Source organism: Tachypleus tridentatus, chromosome 4, assembly GCF_004210375.1.
Source record: "Tachypleus tridentatus isolate NWPU-2018 chromosome 4, ASM421037v1, whole genome shotgun sequence".
In the NCBI taxonomy this organism is placed as follows: domain Eukaryota; kingdom Metazoa; phylum Arthropoda; class Merostomata; order Xiphosura; family Limulidae; genus Tachypleus; species Tachypleus tridentatus.
Window position 1 is genome coordinate 36,260,617 of NC_134828.1, and position 27,731 is coordinate 36,288,347.

General features: G+C 35.2%; 1 protein-coding gene across 1 annotated transcript; it reads left to right on the top strand.

Moving 5' to 3' along the window:
- The first annotated feature begins 838 nt into the window (after positions 1-838).
- On the top strand, positions 839-27,731 carry LOC143248098 (uncharacterized). Its single transcript, XM_076496534.1, has 9 exons — positions 839-895; positions 1,893-2,022; positions 15,834-16,058; positions 16,269-16,480; positions 19,226-19,375; positions 20,998-21,168; positions 21,801-21,907; positions 25,133-25,223; positions 27,552-27,731. The coding sequence occupies exons 1-9, from the start codon at positions 839-841 to the stop codon at positions 27,729-27,731; spliced, it is 1,323 nt and encodes a 440-aa protein (XP_076352649.1).

The following is a 27,731-nucleotide window of genomic DNA, read 5'->3' on the forward strand; positions in this document are numbered from 1 at the left end:
ATAATTGTTCAACTTGTTAACTTGAGCTTGAGTTTACTCTCTGAAAGGGTTCGTCTCTGTAATATCAGGTAAATAAACTAGGCTTTATGGAGTTTACGAAGCTGGCCGATTCAGAACAATTATATCAATTATATCGGCTATCACCTTAATACTAGTTTTTTCTATTGATTTAATGCTGTTTAACGTATATCAATTATATAACCAAAATATTTCTCAAACAGCGAAATTGTATAATCCTAATAATAACAACTAGATGACAGCACTAGTATTAAAAATTTGGATTTTTGCTTGTTTTTTGTCAAACGTAAAGATACACACAATGGTCTATTTGTGCTATGCCAAGGGTGTCGAAACCCTGTTTTAAAAGTTATAGGCCTTCAGATTACCGCTGAGCTTCTGTAGCGATATTTGAATTTTTTGTAAATATGTTACAAAGTTTACGAATAGAATTTATGTTTATTTGCCATTAAGCACAAAGCTGTGCAATCGGTTATTTGTGCTCTGCTCACCACATGTATTGAAACCCAATTTCTGGCACTATAAGTCCCCAGACATATCACTGTGCCCACGGAGGGCGCCGTTTAATGATTTAGTGTTAAAAAACAATAAATGTAACTTACTGAAAAATAAAAAACAACGAATCATAACCATTATTGCACAAACTCTGGTATAAACGTAACACCACCTACACTGATACAATTATGATTAAAGTTCGCGTTGTATAGAAAATGTCATCTAAACCTAATCAGTTTTTCCATTGATCACTAACAATGTACAGTTCTGATTTGTTATTTTCTGATCAAACCTGTTTGTTTGAAGTTAAGCACAAAGCTATACAATGGGCTACCTGTTATTTGTCTATCACAGGTATCAAAAGCCCCTTGCTGGTATAGCGGTAAGTCTACGGATTTACAATGCTAAAATCAGGGGTTCGATTCCCCTCGGTGAGCTCAGCAGACAGCCCGATATGGCTTTGCTATAAGAAACACACACACACAGGTAACAAAAACCCGCTTGCTAGCATTGTAAGTTTGTTTGTTTTTTAATTTCGCGCAAAACTACACAAGTAGCTATCTCTGCTAGCCGTCCCTAATTTAGCAATGTAAGACTAGAGGGAAAACAACTAGTCATCAACACCCACCACCAACTCTTGGGCTTCTCTTTTACCAACGAATAGTGGGATTGACCGTCACATTATAATGCCCCCACAGTTAAAAGGGCATGTTTGGTGCGACGGGGATTCGAACCCGCTACCTGGCCCCATTGTAAGTCTGCAGACAAACTTTTCTGCCACTGAAAGGGTGAGGGGGGGGGCTATTCATACCTTTCATTGACTGCCTCACGTTTCGTGCATAAACTGAGCAATGATTTAAATAGGCTGTCGTTTATAAACTGTATTATACAGACATGTTTGTGTGTGTATTGGCATAACCAGTGTTTTTACCATTTTAAAACAAACTATTATGACAGTTAGCTTATATGTACTAAATTTTAATCACGTAATTAAAATATGTTTCTATCAGTAGTTAATGGCTTTTCTTCAGACATTTTAATGCTGTATAAAAAGAGACTTAAACAATTTGTGAAAACTTACTTATTAGAGTAATCATTTGTTTTGTTTAAAAAAATTGTGAGCGCGGAGTAATTCAGTGACAAACAGTTAATCCTAAATATTCTACGAACTTAAAGCTCATAACTTGATTGTACTTGGGTTTGTCTTAACCGAAGAAACACTAATATCTGATGTACATAATTCATGATTATTTCAAGGAAATCTTAATATCTGATGCCTTACATTTGAGGACTACTTTTCGCTATACATGGATTAAACTGGGTGGTAAGTGACTCCAAATTTTGGGTATAACTAACCCTAATTTGGAATTCTTGAGCAGATGGAAAGGAGGGTAACCAACCAAAAGTATATGTCAAAAAATATTAGTATCTTTCAACAGATGTCCCCGGATGGGTCAGAATCAAGTTTACGAACTTACAACACTCAAATTCGGGGCTCGATTCCTCACAGTGAGCAAAGCATAGATGGTCCATTGTGCTCAAACCAAATTAAAAAATACGACAGCAACAAAGAATACACAAACAGATAGAGGGAGTGATTACACTCCACAACAATTATTTTGAAAAGTTTTGCTTCCTGAAAAGTTTTTGCTGATAGTGACAGGCACCTGGTGGAGATGCACAAATATAGTTTTGGTTTTGCTTCATCACGTAGGAACTCTAAGAAATAGACAGTTAACTGTTTACTGGCAATAACGTATTTAATTGCGTTCATGTTTCTAATACGCTATTAAGTTCAACATAATTAAAAGTGTTTTGCTCCTGATTTTCGTTTGTATTCAATGACCGGTGCATCACGTTGCAGTGTCCAACAGTAGTCAGCAAGCATTGATGGATTCCAGTTGCCCTGATATTGTTTTTCTATTGTAGCAATGTCCTGGTGAAACCTTTCATCTTGTTCGTCACTGACAGCACCAAGATTTGCGGGGGAGAAGTCCAAGTGTGAGTGGAGGAAATGAATCTTGAGTGACATGTTGCACTTCATTGTTTTGTATGCTTTGAGAAGTTTGTCTGTCAGCTGATGTAATGTGGGGCTCTATAATTGTCAAGAAAATTGTCAACAATGTCTTTGAAGGCTTTTGAGGCAATCTTTTCCAGCCCAACTAACAGATCTTCGAACCGCTTGTCACTCATAACATGTCTGATCTGAGGGCCAACAAAAATGCCCTCTTTGATCTTGGCCTCAGTTATTCTTGGGAACATCTGTCTTAAATAACGAAAACCTTCACCTTCTTTGTTCATTGCTTTCACGAAATTCTTCATAAGTCCCAATTTTACGTGAAGAGGAGGCAAAAAAAATATTTGCCAGGTCGACAAGCGGTTCATGCGCCACATTTTTCTGTCCTAGAACCAACTTTTTACGGAGTGACCAGCTCTGTCTAGAATAATGGCACGACTGTCCCATTCATAGATGAAACAACAGTACTTTTTATAGCCGAGCTGCAGTCCCAGTAACAGAGCAACGACTTTCAGATCTCCACAGATATTCCAGTTGTACTTGCTGTACTTGATGTGTTTCAGCAACATTTCCATGTTCTCGTAGGTTTCTTTCATGTGTGCTGCACAGCCAACAGGTATTGAGAGGTGAACGTTGTTATTGTGTAACAAAACAGCTTTGAGGCTTAACATTGATGAATCAATGAAGAAACGCCACTGTTGCGGATCATGGTCACACCCCAAAGCAGAAAACAATTCTTCGATGTCAACACAGAAACAGAGACTGCCAACTTGTGCAAAGAATTTGGTTATATCATATTGGCGGCTTCGAAAAAACAGAAATTTTCATACCTGGTGACAGCAAACACCATTTCTGCAGTCTCACACGCAGCAATTCGGCTTTTGCTTTTGATAGACCCAAATCTCTGACCAGATCGTTTAATTCTGACTGTGTTATGAGATGTGGATTGCCTGAGGAGCACGGCTCAAAATCCGGATCAATGTCACTGCCAGTTCCCTGCATTGCAGTTTCTTCATCTGGTTCGTCTAAGGTCCATTACTCTGGTGGTTTCAGAATTGGAAGACTGTCGTCATGTGGCACGTGTCTCATTGCTGAAAGCAGATTAGGGTATTCAATTGACTTATTGTTTTTGGCAGAGAAACCAGACACGTTAGTCAAACAGAAGTAAGAGTCCGTCACATAGTCTTTCTGTTCTTGCCATATCATCGGAACAGCAAACGGCATTGTCTTTTGAGTGCCTCTGAGCCAAGCTCTCAGACAGACAGCACATGTCGCACAACAAATGTTAGGCGCCCATTCCTGGTCTTGAGCACCAATTTTACAGCCGAAGTACAGATGATATGCTTTCTTCACAAGAGCAGTCATTGAGCGTCTCTGATGAACAAGCGTACACTCGCCACAAATATACCAGAATGTATCGCGGCTGTTACGACATTGACGAGACATATTGACCGACACCAATCGTCTTGTAAAACGTCTATAACATCTAACTTACTTGTTACAGTGCTACTGAGGCAATGCTATATTCTGAAACAATACGTACTCACTATAAGGTCTATATTAATTCAATGAGCAGCATCTGTGTATGCAAACCACTTTTATAGCCTGCTGAGACAGTGTCAAGCTGGCTCCGGCCTGCCCAGGCATGACCGGGCTGCATATTTCCACAGAACAGCTTCCAACCTGGCCTGATTTCATGCCTGGACATGCCCAGACTGCACAAAATATTGTTTGTAGGTCTCTTACAGAAATGAAAATTTTTGGACACAAATATAAGAAAAAACATGACAAAACTATTTCGATGAAACTGTACGTGATGGGCAAATTTGGATGTGATTTTTGTGATCTACAGCCAAAAATCTATGAGAAACACCCAACAGTGTTCAAGAAGCAAAAACTTTGTTGTGCAGTGTTATGAAAAGAGTAATATATGGCTTAGCGGTAAGTCTTTGTGCTCACATCGCAAAAACTAAGTTTCGATAGTCGTGGTAGGCATAGCACATGTAGGCCACTGTGTAGCTTTGTGTTTAATAATAAATAAACATTTGCATCCAATGCTGGGAGTATGGCCCTGTTTAACCAGTAGATCGACGTATACAAACAAATCTGGTGGCAATACGAGTATTTGTGTATTTGTATTTATACGCAAAATCTATATCATCAATAGAATACTTTCTCATCTTTAACTTATAATATAAGTCGTAAGTTTAACTGACAAGAAAAACAAACTAACCGGAACTTTCCTCGTAAATGTATCATAGAAACGCTACAAATCAGATATCGTGAGAAAGTACTTTGTCCGAGAAGTTCGTATTGCATATTGGCTTTTTAATCCAGAATCAACTTATCTGTTTTTTGCCTAGTCCAACTTTATAATGCAATGGATATGCCACGTAGTGGCACCATGTCGTTGTCATCGCGTGAAGACTGGTTTCCATTTTTATTCTAGTCTATTTGTAACGTGTTTCACGCAAATAACACTTAACTTCTGTGTAATTTCTTTAAAAATAGCATTCCACTACAGGCAATTACTATGAACGTTCTCGACATATCTAAAATATGTATATATAGTTTGTTCAAAACAAAATGATTATCGTTTTGAACACACATTTATACGTTTCTGCTTATGCAGCGATGTTTGCCTTTATTATAACTTTACTTTATTTTGCAATTAGTATCTTCAGCTCATTTCGTAGACCGCTATAAACATATTTTAGCTACCTTTGTCTTTAGTACTAATTTCATTTTTCGCTTTTGTGAATTTCATTGTTTGAACTCCTATAAACTTTGTCATACCCTCAACGCCCATAACTGTTTCATACCCTGTGCACTATTATAAATGCCATTATTTTAGTTTTCTGTTTACTTTACGTGTAGTTTTATTAAATAAAGTACGTCAGCAACACCCACCGCCAACTCTTGGGATACTCTTTTAGCAACGAATAATGGGATTGACCGTCACATTATAATGCACCCACGGCTGAAATGGTGACCATGTTTGGTGTGACGGGGATTCGAACCCTGTCTCGGGGAAAAATATCTGAACAATTTACAGTTTATGTGTGGGTGAGAGAAACGTAGAATAAAGAGACGTTAGTGAAATGAGCTGCAGCTCTTAACTTGTATTTCATTAAGAGAATCACCATCACTTGAAGGTAAAGAAAGATTTGTCAGAACATTATCATGTCCATTGTGAGTAATGTCACGCAATATATCGATCAACAAATTGCGCATAGTTATTACATAGCATGAAAACTATCCTGTTGAAGATATACAGTAAGTTTTCTTTGCATTACACCCATAGTTTACGAAACAGTTTACGTAGTAGATTTCAATGAAAAACAAATTCAGAAACTTTCGACGGTATTGCTAAACCTGTTTTGAATGTCACGCCCACTTGGAAAGATTACTGCAAACTTCAAATGAGGCATCTAATTTAAATAAAATAACCAATATATGTTAAAATGCAATTGGTTATTTACTTTTCATATCTTTCTCTTAGAAGCTGTTTCATTATATCATTTATTGTTCGCAATAAATGTTAACAATGTTTACTCTGTCGTGGGGTGGGTGTGGCCTACTTATTGGCGTGTCACTATGAATTCGAAGATCACATGCTGAAATACTGTTGTCTCTTCTGCAGTCTTCTACGAATATCCAGAACAAGACAAACAAACTAAAAAGAGTCATGAATTATCGAGGGTTGTAAAACTTTTGATTTATATACTCGCGAGTTACAAACAAACTGTGCAAGCTGTTGTGCTTAACTTTAAAAACGTTTTAGTACTTATTGTGCAAAATTCCTAACTTTAAAAACGTTTTAGTACTTATTGTGCAAAATTCCTAACTTTAAAAAGTTTTAGTACTTATTGTGCAAAATTCCTAACTTTAAAAAAGTTTTAGTACTTATTGTGCAAAATTCCTAACTTTAAAAATTTAGTACTTATTGTGCAAAATTCCTAACTTTAAAAACGTTTTAGTACTTATTGTGCAAACCATATTTATTTGTTTTATCTTACTTTATTACATAAATTATATTCACATGAAAATGTAATTTCTGTCTTAATTTGTCTATTTCAGTTGTAATGGCGTAAGAGATGCTCTTGTAACGGTTTTAAATTTATTGTTTTGTTTAGAATTAAGCACAAAGCTGTACAATGGAAAGTCTGTGCTCTGCTTACCACGGGTATCAAACCTGGTTTATAGCGGTGTGAGTCCGCAGACATGTCGCTGGATGCATTAAATTTATTAAAAAATCACACACACACACATATGTACAATAACAAAAATAAAAGATACTTGTAATAAACCCAATACGATTTCCAACATATATAAGTGCCATGGCTGATATATATTTACTTGTATTCACAAAGATACTTGTAATAAACCCAATACGATTTCCATGTTGTTTTACAAGTTATTTATTATTTTCTACACATATATAAGTGCCATGGCTGATCTATATTTACCTGTATTCACATGTAAGAGCTTTTCAGAGTTTTGCTCAGCATATTAAAAACGCTTTTTTTCACTCTTTAAGAATAATTAGAATTAATAAATGTAAACCTAACTTGCCAAAACTCAGATTAAGTTTGATTGCGTGTTCTAAAGCTTCTCAAATTCCTTACAAATCAAAGTTATCAAAATGGGGATTACTAGGATACATCTAGTTTTAAATATCTTAAACATATCAATGTCGTAAGGTTGTAATTACCAGGATATATCCATCTATAAATATCATACTCGTATTGGTGTCGTAAAACTCGTATTTATTGGAATGAATCGATTATTAAATTTCTTATCATATGTAATCATATCATAATGGTTGTAATTGCCAAGATACTTTAACTGTATAAAGATTTTTAATACATATTTCTTTTCATTTCACTAAAATCAAATTTGAAATTTTGATCTATCATATAGAGGTCTAATGCATTCTCTACTTTGCGATACCTTATTAGACTTTCAGTCTCTCTTTTGGCGTAATGCCACAATATTATTCATACACCTAATTCAATAGGTGTTATTTTGTGATAGTTGAAAAGGTCTTAAAAATCCCACGAATATCATATAGACATCTCTCTTATAAGAAGCCTAACTGTTTCGCTTTGGTTTGCTGACCCAAGCTGGAAGATGTGCCTTGAGTAGACAAAACTGCAGTCCACAGCAGAGGTACAGCCAATCAGACAAAACTGCAGTCCACAGCAGAGGGTACAGCCAATCAGAGAATGAATTTGGCCTCTATGTCACAGATTATAGTTTCAATTTACATTTGATGGAAACGAAAAGAAAGTTGTAATATACATATAGCATCATCAAACACTTGGTTCAATGTATATTATCGAACGATAAATTAAGCGCAGTTTATTCGTACACTAACTTAATTCAGGATTACTATACGGTAAACTAAAAAGAATTAAATACCACATAAACATAAACTTGTAATATCTTTATCAGTCATAAACAGGATGTATGACCTTGTAATATCTTTATCATCCATAAACAAGATGTATGACCTTGTAACTATCTTTATCAGTCATAAACAGGATGAATGAACTTGTAACTATCTTCATCATTCATATCAACGTCATGGAAATAATGATGATCAGGATACAATACCAGGAAGTATTTGTCTTGTGGATACAGGTACTGACAATGTGCCTTACTTGTGGTGAGTAATACTATAATATCACCACTTCATTGGAATATATATGTAATGAAGTTACCTTACATAACGCATCGATTGGCTTCACTGGTATGTCTTGGTGTGAAATAGAATAAATACCTGTTTCCTTGTTTCACTGTTTGAAATAGACCACGGTTGAACAGATACGCTACGGTAGAAACTTGTACATATGAGACATATGTCACTTTTCTATTTTCTAGAGTGATTGTGTCATTTTTATTTTTTGAGACTGAGTATCTTCCTAATTGTATTGAACACTGGAGGCTGTATAAGGCGTACGGCCTTAACTACTGATCTTTGTGTCAGTGGAATCTCTCCTGTAACAAGACACCATTACTTTCTTAGTACTGTTGGTATTGTTTGTTTGCTTTTTTAATTTCGCGCTAAACTACACGAGGGATACTACACGTCCCTAATTTAGTAGTGTAAAAGAAGAGGGAAGGTAGCTAGTCATTACCACCCACCGCCAACTCTTGGTCTACTCTTTTACCAACGTATAGAGGGAATGACCATCACATCATAACGTCCCAACGGCTGATAGGGCGAGCATGTTTGGTGCGATAGGAACTCGAACCCGCGACCCTCAGATTAAGATTCGAGCGTCTTAACCACCTGGCCATGCAGGGCCCGTAATGTTGATATACGGCTGTTGCATGTGTCTTTCTGGATTGTTCTTGTGTCGATAGTTAATCCATATTTAGGTATTTTATAATGCCTATTAGTAAAAGAAATATCCACGTCTTTATAATCTAAGTCAGTGGTTCCCAACCTTTTTTATGCCCCGCACCCCTAAAAGGTTTTAATATGTTCTCGCACCCCTCACAGTAATTATTTATTTAAGAATAAAGATGAAGGTGGCCAAAACAAATTTTATAATTAGTTTTTAATGATATATATAAACAAAAAGGAAACATTTGAAAAAGAAAAAATATTACAACAAACTAAAAGTTGCATAAGTCCTACATCGTCTACAAAAAATAAATTTTCATCCATGCATGAAATGAAATTTCTTTGAATTTGAAATATTCAAATGTTCTTAAGCCAATTTATATTTAATGACTTTTGTTCCTGTTTATTTCTAACAAGTTTTTCAAAGCATGACACTTTGTTGCTGATAGCAATCCGCAAGTCTGCCTGTGCACCCAAGCGATTTCTAGATTTTGTCTTGATTGACAAAAGGGCACTAAATCCAAACTCACATAAGTATGTCGTCACGAATGGGATGAGCACATTTGGTGCTTTTTTCACAAAGTCTTGGAACCATGTCCATTGCCGAACACCAATATTGTTCCAAAGTTTTGCTTTCAAACTGCATTTCAAGAACTCGATTTGTGCGCAGTTCAATAAGATCTTCCTTCAGTTCTTCATCATCTGACATATTATCCAAATTGAAGGAGTATGGATTCATAATCCATTCTTCGAAAGTTTCCAGTTCTCCTCCAAAATATCCATCAAATGACTTTAATAGTATTTCCAAATGATCCACAATTTCTTCATGGAATTAGCGACTCATCCTCACCTACCATTTCTTCGAGTGATGGAAAATTAGAAAGATTCCCTCTTTTAACTCGTCGACACCAAAGATGTAACTTTTCTTTGAAAGCATTTAACTTTTCGCAGCATTTCAATATGTTTATGTTTTACCCTTGAAGAGATACACTTAGGTCATTCATACGAGTGAAAATATCACTTAAGTAGGCTAGCATTTGGTTGAATTCTTGTGATTCTATTTCTCCGGGCAGATCATAGTCACGTTTCTTCAGAAAAGTTTTGACTTCTTCTCGCAGTTCGAAGAAGCGCGTTAAACTTCTCCCACGTGACAGCCAGCGGACTTCTGTGTGGAAAAGCAAAACTGAATGCTCACTTCCAAGATCTTCACAAAGCGACTTGAAGAGGCGGTGGTTCAGAGCGCGACCCCTAATTCAGTTGATGGTCTTTACAGAAGTGTCATGGACCTATTTAAACTTTGGAGGCAATGTTTTTAATGCCAAAGCATTTCGATGAAGAAAACAGTGGTACCTTGCAAGTGCGGAACCTCTTTTTTCATCAGTGCAAAAAAATCCTGATTTATTTCCTAGCATAGCTGAGGCACCGTCGGTACACACAGAACCAACAATTTGGATATCTAATTCATATTTCGCAAAGAAGTCCTTCACACACTGGAAGGCATCTTTCCCTTTTGTGGTTGTTTTCAGATCTTCACAGAACAGGAAATCTTCAATTATGGCACCATCATGGACATACCTCACTAGTGCGATGAACTGACTGCAATTTGCAACATCAGTTGTTTCGTCCAATTGGAGAGAGATTTTCAAGGGACTGGTCATGATATCTGTGATAACTTGGTCCAAAATGTCCCAACTCAAATCATCAATTCGGTTTTGAATAACATTATTTGATAACGGTACTAATTTAAGCTTGTTTGAGGCTTCTTTTCCCAGAACAATTGTTGCCGTTTCTAATGCACACGGTTTTATCACCTCTTCTGCAATTGAATGGGGCTTCTTTGGTTTGGCTACTTTATACGCCACGTGGTATGAAGCCATCAGCAGTGGTTTGTCAGCAGATATAAAACCTAATTTTGGAAGGATTGCTTGAGAATCAAAGCAGGCTTTTCTATCTTTCAACGATTCAACATCATGGCCTGCAACAGCTGCTCCACCATGCCGGTTGTTAAAGTATTCCTGCAGATCAGATGGCTTCAAATTTGCGTTTGAAAGGACAGCGTCACAAAGCATGCACTGTGGTTTTTGCAGATCCTCAACTGTTCTGATGCAAGTGAAACCAAACTTCACATGATCATCATTCCATTTCCTTTTCTTTGACATAATGAAGTTTTTTGCACGAACACAGAATCAACAATGCACTGACTACCATAGCATCACGCATGGGTTTATATACTCTGCGAAACTTTCTAGAACATTTTCGAATATACGTCACATGACGTCATCGATACTTCTGGAAGTTTCTCGAGTCACGATCACGCGAATACATAACATAAATAAATAACAGACACTTTAAGACGGCGTTCACGAACGTAACCTAATTAGTTGTGCCGAGTATTTAGGTCACGTTTATGTTTCGTGTGTTGTTTTTACAGTTGTAATCAAGATGTCGGTCTGCGCCAGTGACGGTAAAAACGATAGTTTATCGTAACAAGGTAAAAAGCTACGTCTGTGATAAGAAAATAAGAAATAAAAATCGAACGTAAATTTTGAATATATAGGACAGTACCCTTAATATAAACAAAAAAAACTGAAATGTTATCCCGCATCCCCTGGAACGCTATCTCGCACCCCTGGTTGGGAATCACTGATCTAAGTGTATGAATATTTTACTTCAGAAAGGAGTGTTAGATATCCTTCTCAAGCATATTCAGTCTTGTATGGTATTACGCTATCTACGAAATTAGAAACATGGTTATAATGTAGTTCTTATGCATGCTATTCTACAACTTTATATCAGCTGTGTCTGCTACACAAGATTCAGATCTTTTGCATTAATATCGTTTTAATTCAATGTACTCTTGGCTCCAAATATGAAGCTGCAGATGTTAGTGAACGAACAACGCTATAGTTGTAGATGAAAATAATTTGTAACTATATATTCTAAAAGCCGTTTAGAAATAATCATGCTCCCCATGGGTCCTTGGTAAATTTGCAGATATACAACGCTGAAATTCGGGGCTCGATTCCCCACAATGGACAGAATGCAAGTAGATCAATGTGTGGTGCTGCATGTTATGAAGTTGAGTGAAAGGTAACATTGGTAGAATTTGAGAGAGCGTTAAAAAAGTGAGCGGCTTTTTATCAACCTCCAAAGAATTAGAGTACTACAGTACTCTGAGTCGTAAGAAAGAGTTTTGCAGTAAGAACACTTAGAAGTCACCTTTTTGAGTTCAGATAGTATGGAGACTACAATATCCTGTATGGTTATGAAGCTTTATAAGCGGATGTACATGAGACATGCGCAAGATCAGGAAAAACGCAAAAGACAGGAGTTCAAGAAAATAAAAAAAGGAAAGAATATTGTGAGAAATATGAGAGAATGAATAAACCGAGAGAGAGAAAGGAAAAAAGTAATGCACTGCTAGTAAGAAACAAAACCTATTTATACATCTATGTGTTATTGGTGACCGCTCATAAACAAATATTCCTACGTCGACATTGGTAGGATAGATATAAAAACGAAAAGCAAAATGCGAGCACAGTTCGATCACAATATTAGGCTAAAACAAATTAATGTTAGTGTGACTCCAATTTCGTTGTCGAATTTGCTTGAGAAATTGAACATGACGTACTTGTTTGACTTTTCAATTATAATAACAAAACAGACTTAGCTCTTGCATGAAAAATGACAAATATTTTTGTCAGATAAGTCACCCAGATGGTTGAAAACCCGTTATTTCGGCTTAGCGGTAAATATTATAGTTAGATTCTCTTCAGGATAATTTTTTTATGTTTTTGTCTCTATCAATGGCTGAATATTAAAACAACTTGATTTATAAATTGTAATCTTAAGATGAACGTTATCATTTGAATGACTAAAGGATCCTACAGACAAACTAAAATTTATTTCGCGACATGCATGTATACACTTTCTTGCTCATTAATCGATTATCCAAACAATATATATATATATGTAGTCATTTTATTTGCATTTACAAACGTCTGTATAAAGTGCAAATAATTCTTTGTATAATGAATATGTCGTAAACACTGCACAAACTAATCTACAAGTTGTTTAGCTGGATTTTTTCTTATTTTATTCTGTATTCTATCCTTTCATTGCATCAAATTTGCACAAGATACATTGGATAGTTGAACGGATACTTGAAAAACATTAGTTCTAAACTTTGATGGTTTTCATTGTTGTTACTACAAATAAAACAAAACAATTCTTGCCCCTTATTCTTCCTCCCTGTCGCTGTCAAACACGTGCTAAATCAGTTTGCTTTATTCCCAAAGATTAAGTTCAACTCTAACATTTGTCTCTGAGCTGAAAGAACGGTCTATCAGGTAACTGTGCGACTTTCCTAACAAAAATATCTGTTTGTTTCTTTTTGCTTCACGTAATTTTTGTCACCAGTCTTGTTTCATTATAAATATGGGTTTGTTATATAAATGGTGAACAATCCTGGCGCTCGGATAAAAAAGTCTATGGGCTTCAGACACTGACTGGGTGCTCTTCTGCTGGTGAGTAGCTCAAAATTAAAAATAACTGTATCAAAATAATCCTACTTTGTTTTGTTTTTTTCCAGGTTTTTTATTCCACGTGTCGTTTGAATTATCGTTCAAGTTGACGATTACAATTCAAATTTCTTAATTATTTTTAATGTTTTTTGTTTGTTTAGAATTAAGTACAAAACTACACAATGGGCTGCCCACCACAATATTCGGAACCCGGTCACTAGCTTGTGAGTACGAAGACATACTGGGGGTTACAGAATGTGTGTAGGCAAGCGTTTTCTAAAGTTTATTTACTCTAGCTTTCTTATTTGCTCATGCAGTTTCATGGGATTATTAATTAAGCAAGTAATTCAGCTAAATATTCTAAACAAGTCTAGGTATACCAAAACTAGAGTAAGAAATATTTTTATTTTCTAGAAGAGAAGAAATTGAAAATGTTTTACTTTTGTATTTATAGTATCAGAACATGTTCTTGTTAAAACAATACTTTTAATTTCTAGCCCTGCATGGCCAGGTGGATAAGGCACTCCACTCGTAATCCGAGGCTGGCGTGTTCGAATTCCCGTTACACCAAACATGCTCGCCCTTTCAGCCGTAGGGACGTTATAATGTGATGGTTAATTCCACTATGCGTTGATAAAAGAGTAGCCCAAGAGTTGGCGAAGGGTAATGATGACTAGCTGCCTTTCCTCTAGTCTTACACTGCTAAATTAGGGACGGGTAGTGCAAAACGCCCTCGTATTGTTTTGCGCGAAATTCAAAACAAACTATAATATACAATAGTCGTTTTTGGTACTTAGACCACCGAATACATTTCTCAGTGAGTAGTGATAAATTTACAGGCTTACAACGCTAAAATCCGGGACTATATTCCTCGCGATTGATAGAGTGAAGACAACTCATTGTGTGTCTTTGCATTAAAAAATAACCTCTCAAATATCCACTCTCACGTATGCGCACAAAGCATCCCTTATACATTGAAATACAGCCAAGGATATATTTCAGGAGCCAATATAATGAAATGAGCTTTAATTTTTTCCGTAGCTTTCAGAAAATATATGGTATATCTTTTCATATTCACCCAATTGTTACACACTAAAACACTCTACTGAAAAATATTAAAAGGGCAAAAAGTAACATTTCACCATCTACACTGTCGAACGACTGAAGACAATCTTAATGGATAATGATATAATATACCTCAAATATCTCACTTTCCAATATTTCTTTTATTTATTTCAAATACTCATCGAGAAATTATTGATTATTTTGAGAGAAATACATTCATCTATCTTAAGACGTATTGTTAAATTATTTATGGGTTTAGAGAGAGATTACAATAAATATTTTCTGATATTGTTACAAATGAAATTTTTGTCTAACGGCGTATTTTCTTTCTGATTTCTTAGGCTAAAGACCTTCAACATGTGTTATTTGATGTTATTCAGTGGTCTGGGTGTGATATTAGTGGTTGCAATTACGTCACCACCGTGTGGTACAGGATTCGTCCATTCATTTCATTATGGTAGGCTAGCTGGTTGTTATGAAGTCTTTATTAAGTGGTTTCTAATATTAAAAGGTAACAATTCTAGAAACTTGTATATATATCTGAAATATGAATATCCTTAAAGGAATACAATTTTAATTGAATATTTAAGATAATTAAGTAATTCGAAATATTAAAAATATTGAAAACATGTAAACTAACCGGGTAGAACAGCCTTAGTAAGACAAGAAATGTAGACATTTTTTTACAGACCAGTGATTTGTGCTAAGATGTTATTTAAATGTTACACATAATTGTTCTAATTATGTATGGGTAATGTGTGCTATATGTTATATCTGTAGTAAAATAGTTTAACACCGTTAGTTACTAAGATTGGAGCTTACATTTGCACGTAAATAATTTTTTCATGAACTAACACATGACTTTGGTTTTGTTTTTATTATTATAAAGGGTTATTAGTATATCAATACTCTATTTTAAACCGAAAAGCTGGTAATTATTGATTGGAAAAAATAAATAATGACAAATATATGTACGTAACATATTTATTTCATTTTCCACTAAAGATAAATAGAAAATAAAGAGATTTAATGTATTTCTTGTTTAGCAGTGCCCTCTGCAGTTTCGTTTATTCATGTTCATCAGCACAGTTTAATTCGGTAAAGCACTCAGAACTCTTATAATGGTGTTAAGTATATAAGATTTATGATTTTCGAGTCCCTTTTAGTTCACCACAAAGTAACTTAAGTTAATTTAGGTGTGTGAAGAATACTACGACAATCTACCTTATTTATTATTTGACATTATACAACGGACGAACTGTTTAAAGATTCGTTGTGTATGTTAATGACTTTCTTCTTTTTCGCCAAAGGTAAAAATTGAAAATTAAACCTGTGACAAATATAATTTTAATATTTTCAGGGTCCCCTGCAGTGGTGCATGATGTGTACAAAAAACAAAGTACCCAAGGGCCTTCAATAAATGTTGATGATACGTACAATAAACAAAGTACCCTAGGGCCTTCAACAAATGTTGGTGATGAGTGTAAAGAACAAAGTACCCTAGGGCCTTCAACAAATGTTGTTGTAGATCTCGCTCAGCTTCTTCGCCTTCAACACATAACGTTACTTCTATCACAGATAAATGGTATGTTCTGTTTCATTGTAGCCTAGAAATTAATTATTTAACTTCGTGTTTAGAAAAACTGAGTAACTTTTTGTTAAAAAACCCATACATAGGGTTAGTAAAAAAGGTGTGGGGCGAGTTAAAACAGTTAAACTATATTTTATGTAACTGTCCATTTGTTTCTACCTTCATTTCTGTTTATGACTGAGGTTATCTTTTCTCTCAACAAAGGTTCAGAAGTCTCTTACTACGACTGTATCACTGTTAGACTCCAAGAAGCTGGAATTACAACCACTGTTATTTATTTGGAAGAAGTGATCGATCTTGATGAAAAAACGTTGCAGAGTAAACTCTTACCTTTTGGAGAACCAACGGAATACACGTTATCAACATACGTTGTTTTTGTCTTTGACAAAACTAGCCAGAAGGGATCTTTTGTCCAGGTACAATGACCTTATGGTGATTGATAACACAGTACTGTAATTCCAACTAAACATTTTTATTTTAAAAGTGCATGCTAATTCAATAATTTAACCGTGAAAGTACCACAAGTTGTCATTTGGAAAGACAGTATTGTTTATAAATTCACTGGATTAACTTAAACGACGTTTTATGAAAAAATAACATTTATGTGAAAATAAACGTAGATAACGTTTCCACTAATTAAGAATAACTACGGTAGGGCGCCAACCTCATAACGCTTATAATGTAAGCTGCAGATCCTGAGTTTGTTACATATCTAACGATTTATGTATTATTTATACATGGTTCTAATTTTTGGTTATTAATGTTATATGTATTATTTAGAAGTGGCTCTAGTTTTTGTGTTATTAATATTGTGTGTATTATTTACAAGTGGCTCTATTTTTTGTGTTATTAATGTTGTGTGTATTTTTTACAAGTGGCTCTTGTTTTTGTGTTATTATTATTTTGTGTATTATTTACAAGTGACTCTATTTTTTGTGTTATTAATGTTATATGTATTATTTACAAGTGGCTCTAATTTTTATGTTATTAATATTGTGTGTATTATTTACAAGTGGCTCTTGTTTTTGTGTTATTTATATCTCAAACTTACAGTACATTATCTGTATTTTCTCTCCGAGTTTTTAAGTTTTTATAAGCTGTGTACCTTCTCTAAGTGACTCTCTTAAGGAACGAAATAGACAACAGAAATAAATTAGCAATCATTTAACATTATTAAAGGTTATTTATTCATTTATATAAAAACTATGTTTTCAAGGAATGCAACAACCAGCCAGTGACTCAGTATAACGTTTTATGGTGTAACATTTTTTTTCCATATTTAATCCAAACGTGCTATAACTTTATCAATTCCAAGTATAGTGATTGGACGATTATATGCAATTTAATCATTAAGACTCACTTGTAAACGTCACATGAGTTCGAAAACCTTGATTTTAGTTTTTCTTCAGCATGCTATTTCCAAGCAACTGAACAAAGTACCAACGCATTCTTATAAGTTTACTGTTTTGTCTCTTTTAGCATACAAAAAAATAGAATTCTGTGGTTAAACAACAAAACATTAATTGAATCTTTTAAACAGCAATCTTGCTGATACAATTAAGGACGAACTGAGAACCTAAGTTATTTACTTTAACTTGCAATGTCCTTTATGATACGTTAACGTCCTGATGGAAACACTGATACAGTGATGTATTTTTCCATTCTCACAAGAGCCACACACTCAAACAATACATAATTCTTCATATCTTATTTTGATTGTTTAGTTTCGTCTTCTGATAGGTTTACTCAAGTTTTCTATTAGCTAATGGAGGCCTTCATGATCAACAATGTTTACAAATGCTTGTAATTTTAGTTTGTCAACACTGTGTACAATGTTTAGTAATTTCAATTTGTCAATAACGCTCTCAATCACTCTTCTCGGACAAAAGCGTAACGTAGCCAACACCCTTTAACAAATATTTTAATATTAAAATTAAAAACGATGTATACCTTTTAACCATGATAATAGACGCAAATTCTATGAACTATGTAACATGAATCAGGTTTTCTAATCCATGTATATATACGTTCAACAAATTTATAGTTCGCTTGTTTTTAAAAATAATAATAAAGCATGTTTAGTTTGAAACGAACTCAGATACTATTGTGAATTTTCTCATTTTTGAACTATTGAACCTCACAATATTTTTTTAAAAAAAGTTTTAAATGTTATTTCATTGTGTTAATTTTCTCCATCTGTTTAAGCAGTGTTGAGTCTTTATTGGCTCAAGTATGGCCCAGCATGGCCAGGTGGGTTAAGGCGTTCGATTCGTAATTTGAAGGTCGCAGGTTTGAATTCCCGTCGCACCAAACATGCTCGCCCTTTCAGCCGTAAGGGCGTTATAATATAACGGTCAATCCCACTATTCGTTGGTAAAAGAGTAGCACAAGAGTTGGCGGTGGGTGGTGATGACTAGCTGCCTTCCCTCTAGCCTTACACTGTTAAATTAGGGACGGTTAGCATAGATAGCCCTCGAGTGGCTTTGTACGAAATTCAAAACAAGCAAACAAATAAGGTTCAAGTACTTGTATTCATCACAAAAAACGGTTAAGAAATTAATTGGCATAAATTACCCAGTTGTAAAATTAAAATTAAGAATTTGGGCATTATTTCTTCTCCTAATTGAATTGTGGGATTAACTACCTCAGTTATAACGTCTCCATCGTGGATTGGTCCTGTAGTAGAGCTCTATATTTCGAATTTAGCTAGTCGGATTGTATTTTCTATGGTACCACAAAATATTTTCTACTCGTTTAGCTGTTAGTGCGTTATAAGAATGATATTTAGTATCTTAGCATCTGACTTTTTTCTGATCAACAGATGATAGCAGATAGCCTTGGTAGCTTTGCCAGAAATACAAATATAAATACGCCTTTATAACGTGAAAATTCTGGACGTGTTTAGCTGCTCAAACACTGGATTTAGTATACAGCCAAATACTTTGACAACTAGGTCACACCTAACGTTTGAACAAAGTACTTTGCAAGATTGCTGGGCGAAAATTGAACTTTGAGTGTGCTATAAAAGGAGAATAAGAGAAATAATAGATAAATTCATTTATTTGTAATGTGTGTGTGTTTTTGATGGATTTAATTTACAATATAACTCTCCGTTTGAGTTTTATATATTCATTTGATGTCTATGCTATCTAATTTTTCAGCATTTTTTGAAAGAGTTTTGTCTACAAAGTATACACTGGGTTCTATTTCTCCGCAATACCAGCGTCTCTGAAACAATTCTCAGTTCTAAGCTAAAAAGTCCTTGCTTTTGTTCCATGGTTATTGTTCAAGAAGACAGGAAAATTACTAAGGTCAGTATAATATTGAGTGTCTTCTTTGATTACCAACTGAATGGTTATAAATTTAAAAACAAATTAGAAAATATCATATGCTTTAATTTGTCATTTTTGACTTTATATTATCGATTTTTCTGTATAGTGAAGATTCACGAAATCAGGCCTGACGAAAACAACAACAATTATGTCTTAAAAAAACGAGGCATTGAAAAGTGAAACATTATTGTTCACATTGATAGCTAGCTCTGAAGTTAGCCTGTATAGCCTATAGGCCACGTTATGGAAATTATACGCTCATAGAGAAAAAATAACTTAAGGCTGTTTGAAGTGTAGAAATATACAGTTAAACGTTGTGAAAGAAATACTGTTAGACCCTAGAACAGTGTTACAACACTGTTAAAGTTTATCTTAAATTAATATCATATGAATGGAAACTTTATATCTGTTTTGTTGTTAATCACGCAGCAACACAATGGGCTATCTGTGATCAGCCCACCACGATTATCGAAACCTGGTTTCCAGTGTTGTAAGTCCACAGACATACTTCTGTGTCAGTAGTGGTGCGTACTATTGAAGAATGAAAAGTTAAAAAAAAAAAACAGAGAAAGAAAAGAACGTAAGGAAAATTGAAAATAGGACAAAACTTCAGATCGTGCACCACATTTTTGTATATTATGTTTATTATTATTCTGCGAAGAATCATGTGTCACATCTCTGGTTAATGTAATTATTATTATTATTTTGCGACATATCGTATATCAGTGTGCCATATTATGTCTCAATACTCTAGCTATCAGTTTTTTCTTATTAATCTATGGCATTTCCTATACCACACTGTAGTACTCTCTGGACATTATGTTTAGTATCACTCAATGACATATTACGTATCACCTATCTAACATGTGTCCCATCTTTAGCTGTCGTGTTTTATATTATCACTCTGTGACATGTCACGCGTCACTTTTCTAGTAGTTACATTTGATATTACTCTGTAATGTATTTCATGTCATCTACGTAGCTTTTTCGTTTAAGGTTAGTCAATGTCACACTATGTGTCACCTCTAACTGAATTTTAATATCACTGTAGCGTATCCTGCGTCACAACTTTTTATCGTACACTTAGTTATTCCTGTGGCATATTGTTTCATTTCCATAGCACATTTCCAGCTCTTAAAAGCTGGTGAACTTATGGAGTTCTGTGCTTATCATAAAGTACTAAGACAAAAGTTTAATTTGAAGTTTTAAGACTAACACAAAGTTAAGAAGTTCTTTATCATTCATGACTTGTATTTTATTATTTGCATTTCCGATGGTTTTTAAACAGCCACAAAAACCTCCTGTCCAACAGATGTAAGTTTAAGGAACTTATAACACTAAATGTCAGAGCTCGATACCGTAATGAGTAAAGTGCAGAGAGCCCATTGTGTAACTTTATGTTTACAAACAAACACGCTTCTCAGTTTTACAAGTCCGAACGTTTTAAGCTTATGTGCATAACAATATATATATATAAAGCCTTTTATGTTTAGTTAATAGTTTCGTACAGAATGAAAAGTTCTTATCTTTTGAATACTCAAATTGTAGTGTGGATGGAGTGTTATTGCTCAATTAAAACTAATGCATTTAGTCATTTTCAGATAAAATACAATATTTATGGAGTCCCTAAGGAAAACTACCATTGTACTGAAATGCAACTAGTAGGAAAATGGACACCACGTTATGGTATCAGTCCTAAGTTGTCTCCATTTTTACAAAACCAAGATTATCTGGATTTTAAAGAAGACGTTTTGGTGGCGTCTGTCATTAGTGTAGGTATTATTGACTGAAGTATTGCCTGTTATTAGTGTAGGTATTATTGACTGAAGTATTGCCTGTTATTAGTGTAGGTGTTGTGGATTAAAGAAGATGTTTTGGTAACGTCTGTTATTAGTGTAGGTACTACTAAGTGTATTTCTTACCACTAAAATAATTTACCTTAAACACTAATTTATCGTCCGAGGAAGAGTAAACTATGTTGTTGTTATAAAGCTATACAGCGGGTTACCTGAACTATATCAGCCAAGGGAACTATAATAACAGATTTTAATGCTGAAAGTAGATAGTCTTACTGCGGTTCCACCAGAAAATCGTTGAGTCTGTAACGCCTACAAAATTACAATAAAAAAGAACTGTTTTAAATAGCATACTAATTAACTTAATCCATAAATTTGGTTTACTACAAGTTGATAGATAGATACATATGAATACAACATAAAAGTACAGATGTATTGGTATAACACTTATAATTAATTGTAGTAAAGACTTAAGCAACCATAACACTGTATTTAATTATTACTTAAACAAGCAATATAAAACAAATATCATTAAATTATTACACATGATTACTACCGTGAAGGAACTTTGAACATTGTCTGATTTATTATTTCATGTGTGTTTTTAGTACTTTCCATATTTTGTGCTAGAAGACGGCCCTAACGGAACTTTCAGACCAGTGCTTGGAGTAGAATTTGAGCTTTTAAGTACCCTTGCCAGAACGCTAAATTTTAGGTAAAGCATTTTTATTTAAAGCTTGTAGAAAATAGCATGTTTAGGAATTGATTTAAAAAATGTCGCTTTTCGTACTTTATTTTCTAATGTATTGTGTTGGAAACAGTCGCGTTCAAAGGGTCTTAACATTAACAATACATTTTCTAAAATTGTTAAGTGATTACAACATGAAATTATTCTTAAGTCAAGAAATCAAAATGATTAAGATATTTTTATTGGTTACTGTAATAATTAAGTATAACAACATACATATTTTATAATAAAATGTTTCGTCTGCATTAGGAGACACCCCTAAGTGACTCCGTCTTAATTCAAGGTTATAATGCTTAAAATCTGTTTTTATCTGCGATAACTAAACTTAGAATGACCACCTACAAAATACCATGTTGGTTTTATTTAGCGTCCTGAGTTTCAGCATGTCTAAGCCACCTAACGTTTTCTAATTTACACAATGATTCTTATAAAGAAAACTCTGAAGTCGTGTTACATACAAGTTATTATGCAGTAGAAAATATATATATTTTTTTACTTTTTAATGTTATGCATTTCCCCGGTGGTAGGCTTTCGGGTACTTTAACATACTACAACCCAGAACGTTAAATAAAATCAAGGTCGTGTTGTAAATTATACTATGAATCTACTAAAGAATAACCTCAAATACTGTTAGATACAAGTTATTATGCACACAAATATGTAAATTGTACTTTATGATATTATGTGTTTCTCTGAACAGTGGCTGTTAAGTATATTCGACTGTGTAATAGGAAGCACTCCATATGCATACAATATATATTTTTCAAGTCTCAATGACGTCGGACTTCCAAAATCAAATGGTAAAGTTTAGGAAGTGAAAATTAGTATATGTTGGAAATCGGTATTTGTCTATAACACTACTTAGAGTCTACTGAACGAGATGTTAACTATTAATTACTTAGAAACTGATGTAATATTTGAAGGACAAGAAACTCGACTGTTCATGCGTTTCAGTTTTAACAGTTGTTAATATGTTACCGTTTCGTGCACGTGTTAGAAGTTTTATTTCACGTTGTCTGAAGCGATGCGCCTTCAGTGTCATACTCCACTGTTGTAAATATCAGTTCCGTCTCTACTTCTAGGCATTTGATCAGGTTTCTCTTAATTACAGTTCACATGATTAAACATAGTAAATTACTGGTAGGGTTCCGAGCGGTTTCGTCTTTTCGTATCGAGTTTTTATTCCGTTCCGACCGGAATATTGGCTTTTAATACATCACATACTTCTGTTTAAACCTAATAACTGCAGCTTTGACATTATTCTGAGACAAGTGGAAGGAGAAATGGGAAGAGCTTAAGTACATTTGGTCGTGTGGAACTGTGTCTAGATTGTTTGTTTGTTTGTTTGTTTTGGAATTTCGCACAAAGCTACTCGAGGGCTATCTGTGCTAGCCGTCCCTAATTTAGCAGTGTAAGACTAGAGGGAAGGCAGCTAGTCATCACCACCCACCGCCAACCCTTGGGCTACTCTGTTACCAACGAATAGTGGGATTGACCGTAACATTATACACCACCACGGCTGTAAGGGCGAGCATGTTTAGCGCGACGCAGGCGCGAACCCGCGACCCTCGGATTACGAGTCGCACGCCTTACGCGCTTGGCCATGCCAGGCCCACTGTGTCTAGATTCGTTTTTATATTTTTATTTGTTTTATGGAATTTCATCACGTATCAACGGTTTCAAGTATTAATTTTACTTTCTTTTAACCTTTCGGCTAGGCATAGCTAGGTGGTTAAGGTAATCGACTCGTAATATAAAGGTCGCGGTTCGAAACCACGTCACAAATAATATGCTCGTCCTTTCAGCTGTGGGTACGTTATGTAGTTACGGTCAATCCCATTATTCGTTGGTAAAAGAGTAGCCCAAGAGTTGATAGTGGATGGTGAGGATTATCTGCTTTCCCTCTAGTCTTACACTGCAAAATTAGGGCAGCTAGCGCAGATAGCCCCTCGTGTAGCTTTGCGCGAAATTCAAAAACAAACAAACAAAATACTTCCAGAAAGATATTGAGATTTAACGTATTTTATTTTAATTTATCAATACAATTATAATATTGTTTCAATGATAATTTGTTGGCAATGAAAACTATTTTCGACGTGCGAGAAACCTGAAATGCCTTAGTTTAGAGTAAAATATTTTAACTCGATGCATTCATCTTTTAAAGTATGGACTTTTTTGTGCGCGAAATTGAATTCAGACAAACATTTACTAGAAATAATGGATTAGGAAATTCTTACAGCTGATTTGAAAAAAAGTCCTCAGAGTTATAAAGTTTTAATTTTATAACACTTTCAGGGTTTATTTTTTTACATTTTTCCCCAGAAAAAATCAAGGTTAATAAAAGAATTTGAAAGAATGTGTGTGTGTTTTTCGTATAGCAAAGCCACAGTGAGCTATCTGCTCAGCCTACCAAGAGGAATCGAACCCCTGATATTAGCGTTGTAAATCCGAAGACATACCGCTGTACTAACGGGGGTCAAGGTTTTCTTATAGCAAAGCCACATAGGGCTATCTGCTGAGCCCACCGAGGAAAATCGAACCCCTGATCTTAGCGTTGTAAATCCGGAGACTTACCGCTGTACTATCGGGGGGGGGGAGCGAATTTGAAAGAATCCATTTTCTATAAAAAAAGCATTTATTTCTCAATGACAAATAAGCTATAATGAAGTAGATGCGTAATTCATATTAATGTCGATTAAATGTCATAACACTTTGAAAGGGCACTCGACTCGTAATTGATGGTCCCGAGGTTCGAATCTCTGTCACACCAAACAAGTTAGCCCTTTCATCCGTGAGGACGTTATAATGTGATGGTCAATCCCACTATTTGTTGGTAAAAGAGTAGTCCAAGAGCTGGTGGCAGGTAGTGACGAGTAGCCTCCTTCCCTCTAGTCTTACACTGCTAAATTAGAGACGGCTAGAACAGATAGCCCTTGCGTAGCTTTGCGCGAAATTAAAAAAAACAAAACAACAAACACAAATAGCGCACAAATAAATAAACAAAATATAGTGAAAGTAAAGTAAAAAATATCATAGTAGAAACGTTCTATATTTCGAACGATTGTTCGTGTAACAACCAATCGTTTGGTTTCGTGCTGTTCTAAAAATAAAAACTATTCGTTTCAGATCACTGTCCTAATAAGTAAGTTGTATTGGTTAAATACTGTGTCTTATGGACCCAATTATTTGAAGGTACGTTATCAGGACACCAGAAGACGCAGAGTGGGGTAAAAAACTTGCAGATAACTCCTGGAGTGGGATGATCGGTATGGTCCACAGGAAGGTAAGTTTAGGTCGTGTCGTAAGTGAGCCATCATTCGTAAGGAACAATAAATCTCTAATAATAGCTAGTTCGTGTAAAGTTAAGAAATCTCATCTGGACATGGTAGAGAAAAATTATAATTATGATGACGTTGAACTCACTGAACCATCAAAATGTATTAACTTTTAACTAAAGACTTAAGTTTATTCCTGCAACGAGTTAAGTAAAATTTAGCGATTACATTAACACCTTTGAAAATATTTATAAGCGTTAAAATCCCAATCTGGCTCTAAAGTAGGCCTAGCATGGCCAGGTGGTTACGGTGCTCCACTTGCAGTCTTCGGGCCGTCGCTGGGTCGAAATTCCATCACGCCAAACGTGCTCACCCTCTCAGCCGTTGAGGTATTTCAACGATTCAGTCAATCCCACTATTCGTTGACAAATGAGTAGCCCAAGAGTTGGCGGTGGGTGATGACCAAATGCCTTCCCTCTAGCCTTTCAGTGCTAAATTAGGGACGACTAGTGCAGATAGCGCAAGTGCAGTTCTGCACTCAATTCGATACAAAAAATATTTAAAGCACTAGAGTTCTTCAGATTGACAGCAACATTATAAACAGTTTTGTTTGTTTGTTTTTCAATTTCGCGTAAAGCTGCACGCGGGCTATTTGTGCTAGCTGTCCCTACTTTAGCAGCGTAAGACTAGAGGGAAGCCAGCTAGTCATCACCACCCACCACCAACTCTTGGGTGGCCTTGGGCTACTCTTTTACCAACCAATAGTGGGATTGAACGTCACATTATAACGTCCTCACGGCTGAAAAGGCAAATGTGTTTGGTGCGACGGGGGATGCGAACCAGCGATCGTCAGATTACGAGTCGCACGCCTTAACACACCTGGCCATGCCGGGCCTTATTATAAACAGACTAAAAACATTGACTTATCGCTTTTTTTTAATTGCACACGACTCCTTCTCCTCTATCCAGAGAATAATTCTTAGCCCTAAAAGAACTAGCTAGCATTTAAAAATGGAATATGGATAATTTGCTCCACGTTAGCAATACGCTAAACTAAATCGAATTACGTTAAAGATTTAGTAAAACTGTGCATTACTATATTTAACATTTGTTTTTTTAGAGAATGATTCCGGAAAATGCAAAGTTTAATAAAAATAGAAATTAATTTTTTAAAACAATAATTAAGGCCAGACATTGATCTGTTCATTTTCTTGCTCAGGCATATTATGCACTAAGCAGGCAAGTAAATATTACTAAGTTATTAGCTGTAAAACGTTTTAGTCTTAGCCAGCCGTTCGGAATGACGTGTCATTCATGATACTGAGTATTGTTTGTTTGTTTTTGAATTTCGCGCGAAATTACACGAGGGATATTTGCGCTAGCCGTCCCTATTTAAGTAATGTAAGACTAGAGGGAAGGCAGCTCGTCATCACTACCTACCGCCAACTTTTGGGCTACTCTTTTACCAATGAAGTAACCAACAAATTGATTGTCACATTATAACGCCCACACAGCTGAAAGGGTCAGCATGTTTGGTGCGATGGGGATTCGAACTCGCGACCCTCAAATTACAAGTTGAACGCCTTAACTCACCTGGCCATGCCGGGTCCGACACTGAGTAAACACTAATGAGGAAATTTAGTCTCCTACAGCGGAAACAGTAAATTAAAGAATAGACTGAACATTTACGCCATCTTTTCTTTATTAAATTCAATATTTGGTGAAGAAAATAAATTACTAATTAAATATATTGAATATTAATATTATGAATATATCATTCGCAGGTAACTGGTTATATATATATTTGTTGTTGTTGTTGTTGTTAGAGCTAGTAAACAAACCAAGCTTAAATCATTTAGTACTTTCGATATAATTAGCTAGTCAACGACACGAACATGGAAGACGGCTCCGCGACTTTATTTTATGGCCAGATGGTTAGGACGCTCGACTCGTAATCTGAGGGTCGCGGGTTCGAATTCCTGTTACACCAAATATGGTCGCCCTTTCAGCCGTGGGGGCATTATTACGTGATGGTGAATCCCACTACTCGTTGATAAAAGAGTAGCTCAAGAGTTGGTGGAGGGGGCGTTGATGACTAGCTGCTTCCCCTCTAGTGTGACATGAGTAAATTAGGGACAGCTAGCACAGATAGCTTTAGTGTAGCTTTGCCCGAAATTTAAAAACAAACTTTACAGTGAAGAGGGAGTTGTTAAAGTGTTTTGTTTTTTAAACTCTAGTCTAAATTTTGCAGGATCAATATATTTGACTTTGTAACAAGAAACATCCATCACAATAAATGTTGTTAAAGGTTTCTGTTGTGTTTTGTTTGTTTTCAGGAAGCAGACCTTTCAGCTGAACAGATTACAATTACAGAAGAAAGAAAACAAGCAGTTGATTTTACCATTCCATATTCGTTTGATTCAGTGACCTTTATCACTAGGGCACCTTCAGGAAATCATCAACCCTTAGCTATTGTCAAACCATTCACCTGGCAGGTAATATGTAATTCCTTGTAG

Excerpts from the sequence above, each read along its gene's own strand:
- LOC143248098 (XM_076496534.1), top strand. The coding sequence starts at position 839 with ATGGGCTACCTGTTATTTGTCTATCACAGGTATCAAAAGCCCCTTGCT. Across the intron at positions 896-1,892 it reads AGCCCCTTGCTGGTATAGCG|ATGGAAAGGAGGGTAACCAA; the intron begins GTAAGTCTACGG and ends ATTCTTGAGCAG. Across the intron at positions 16,481-19,225 it reads AGAAGGGATCTTTTGTCCAG|CATTTTTTGAAAGAGTTTTG; the intron begins GTACAATGACCT and ends CTAATTTTTCAG.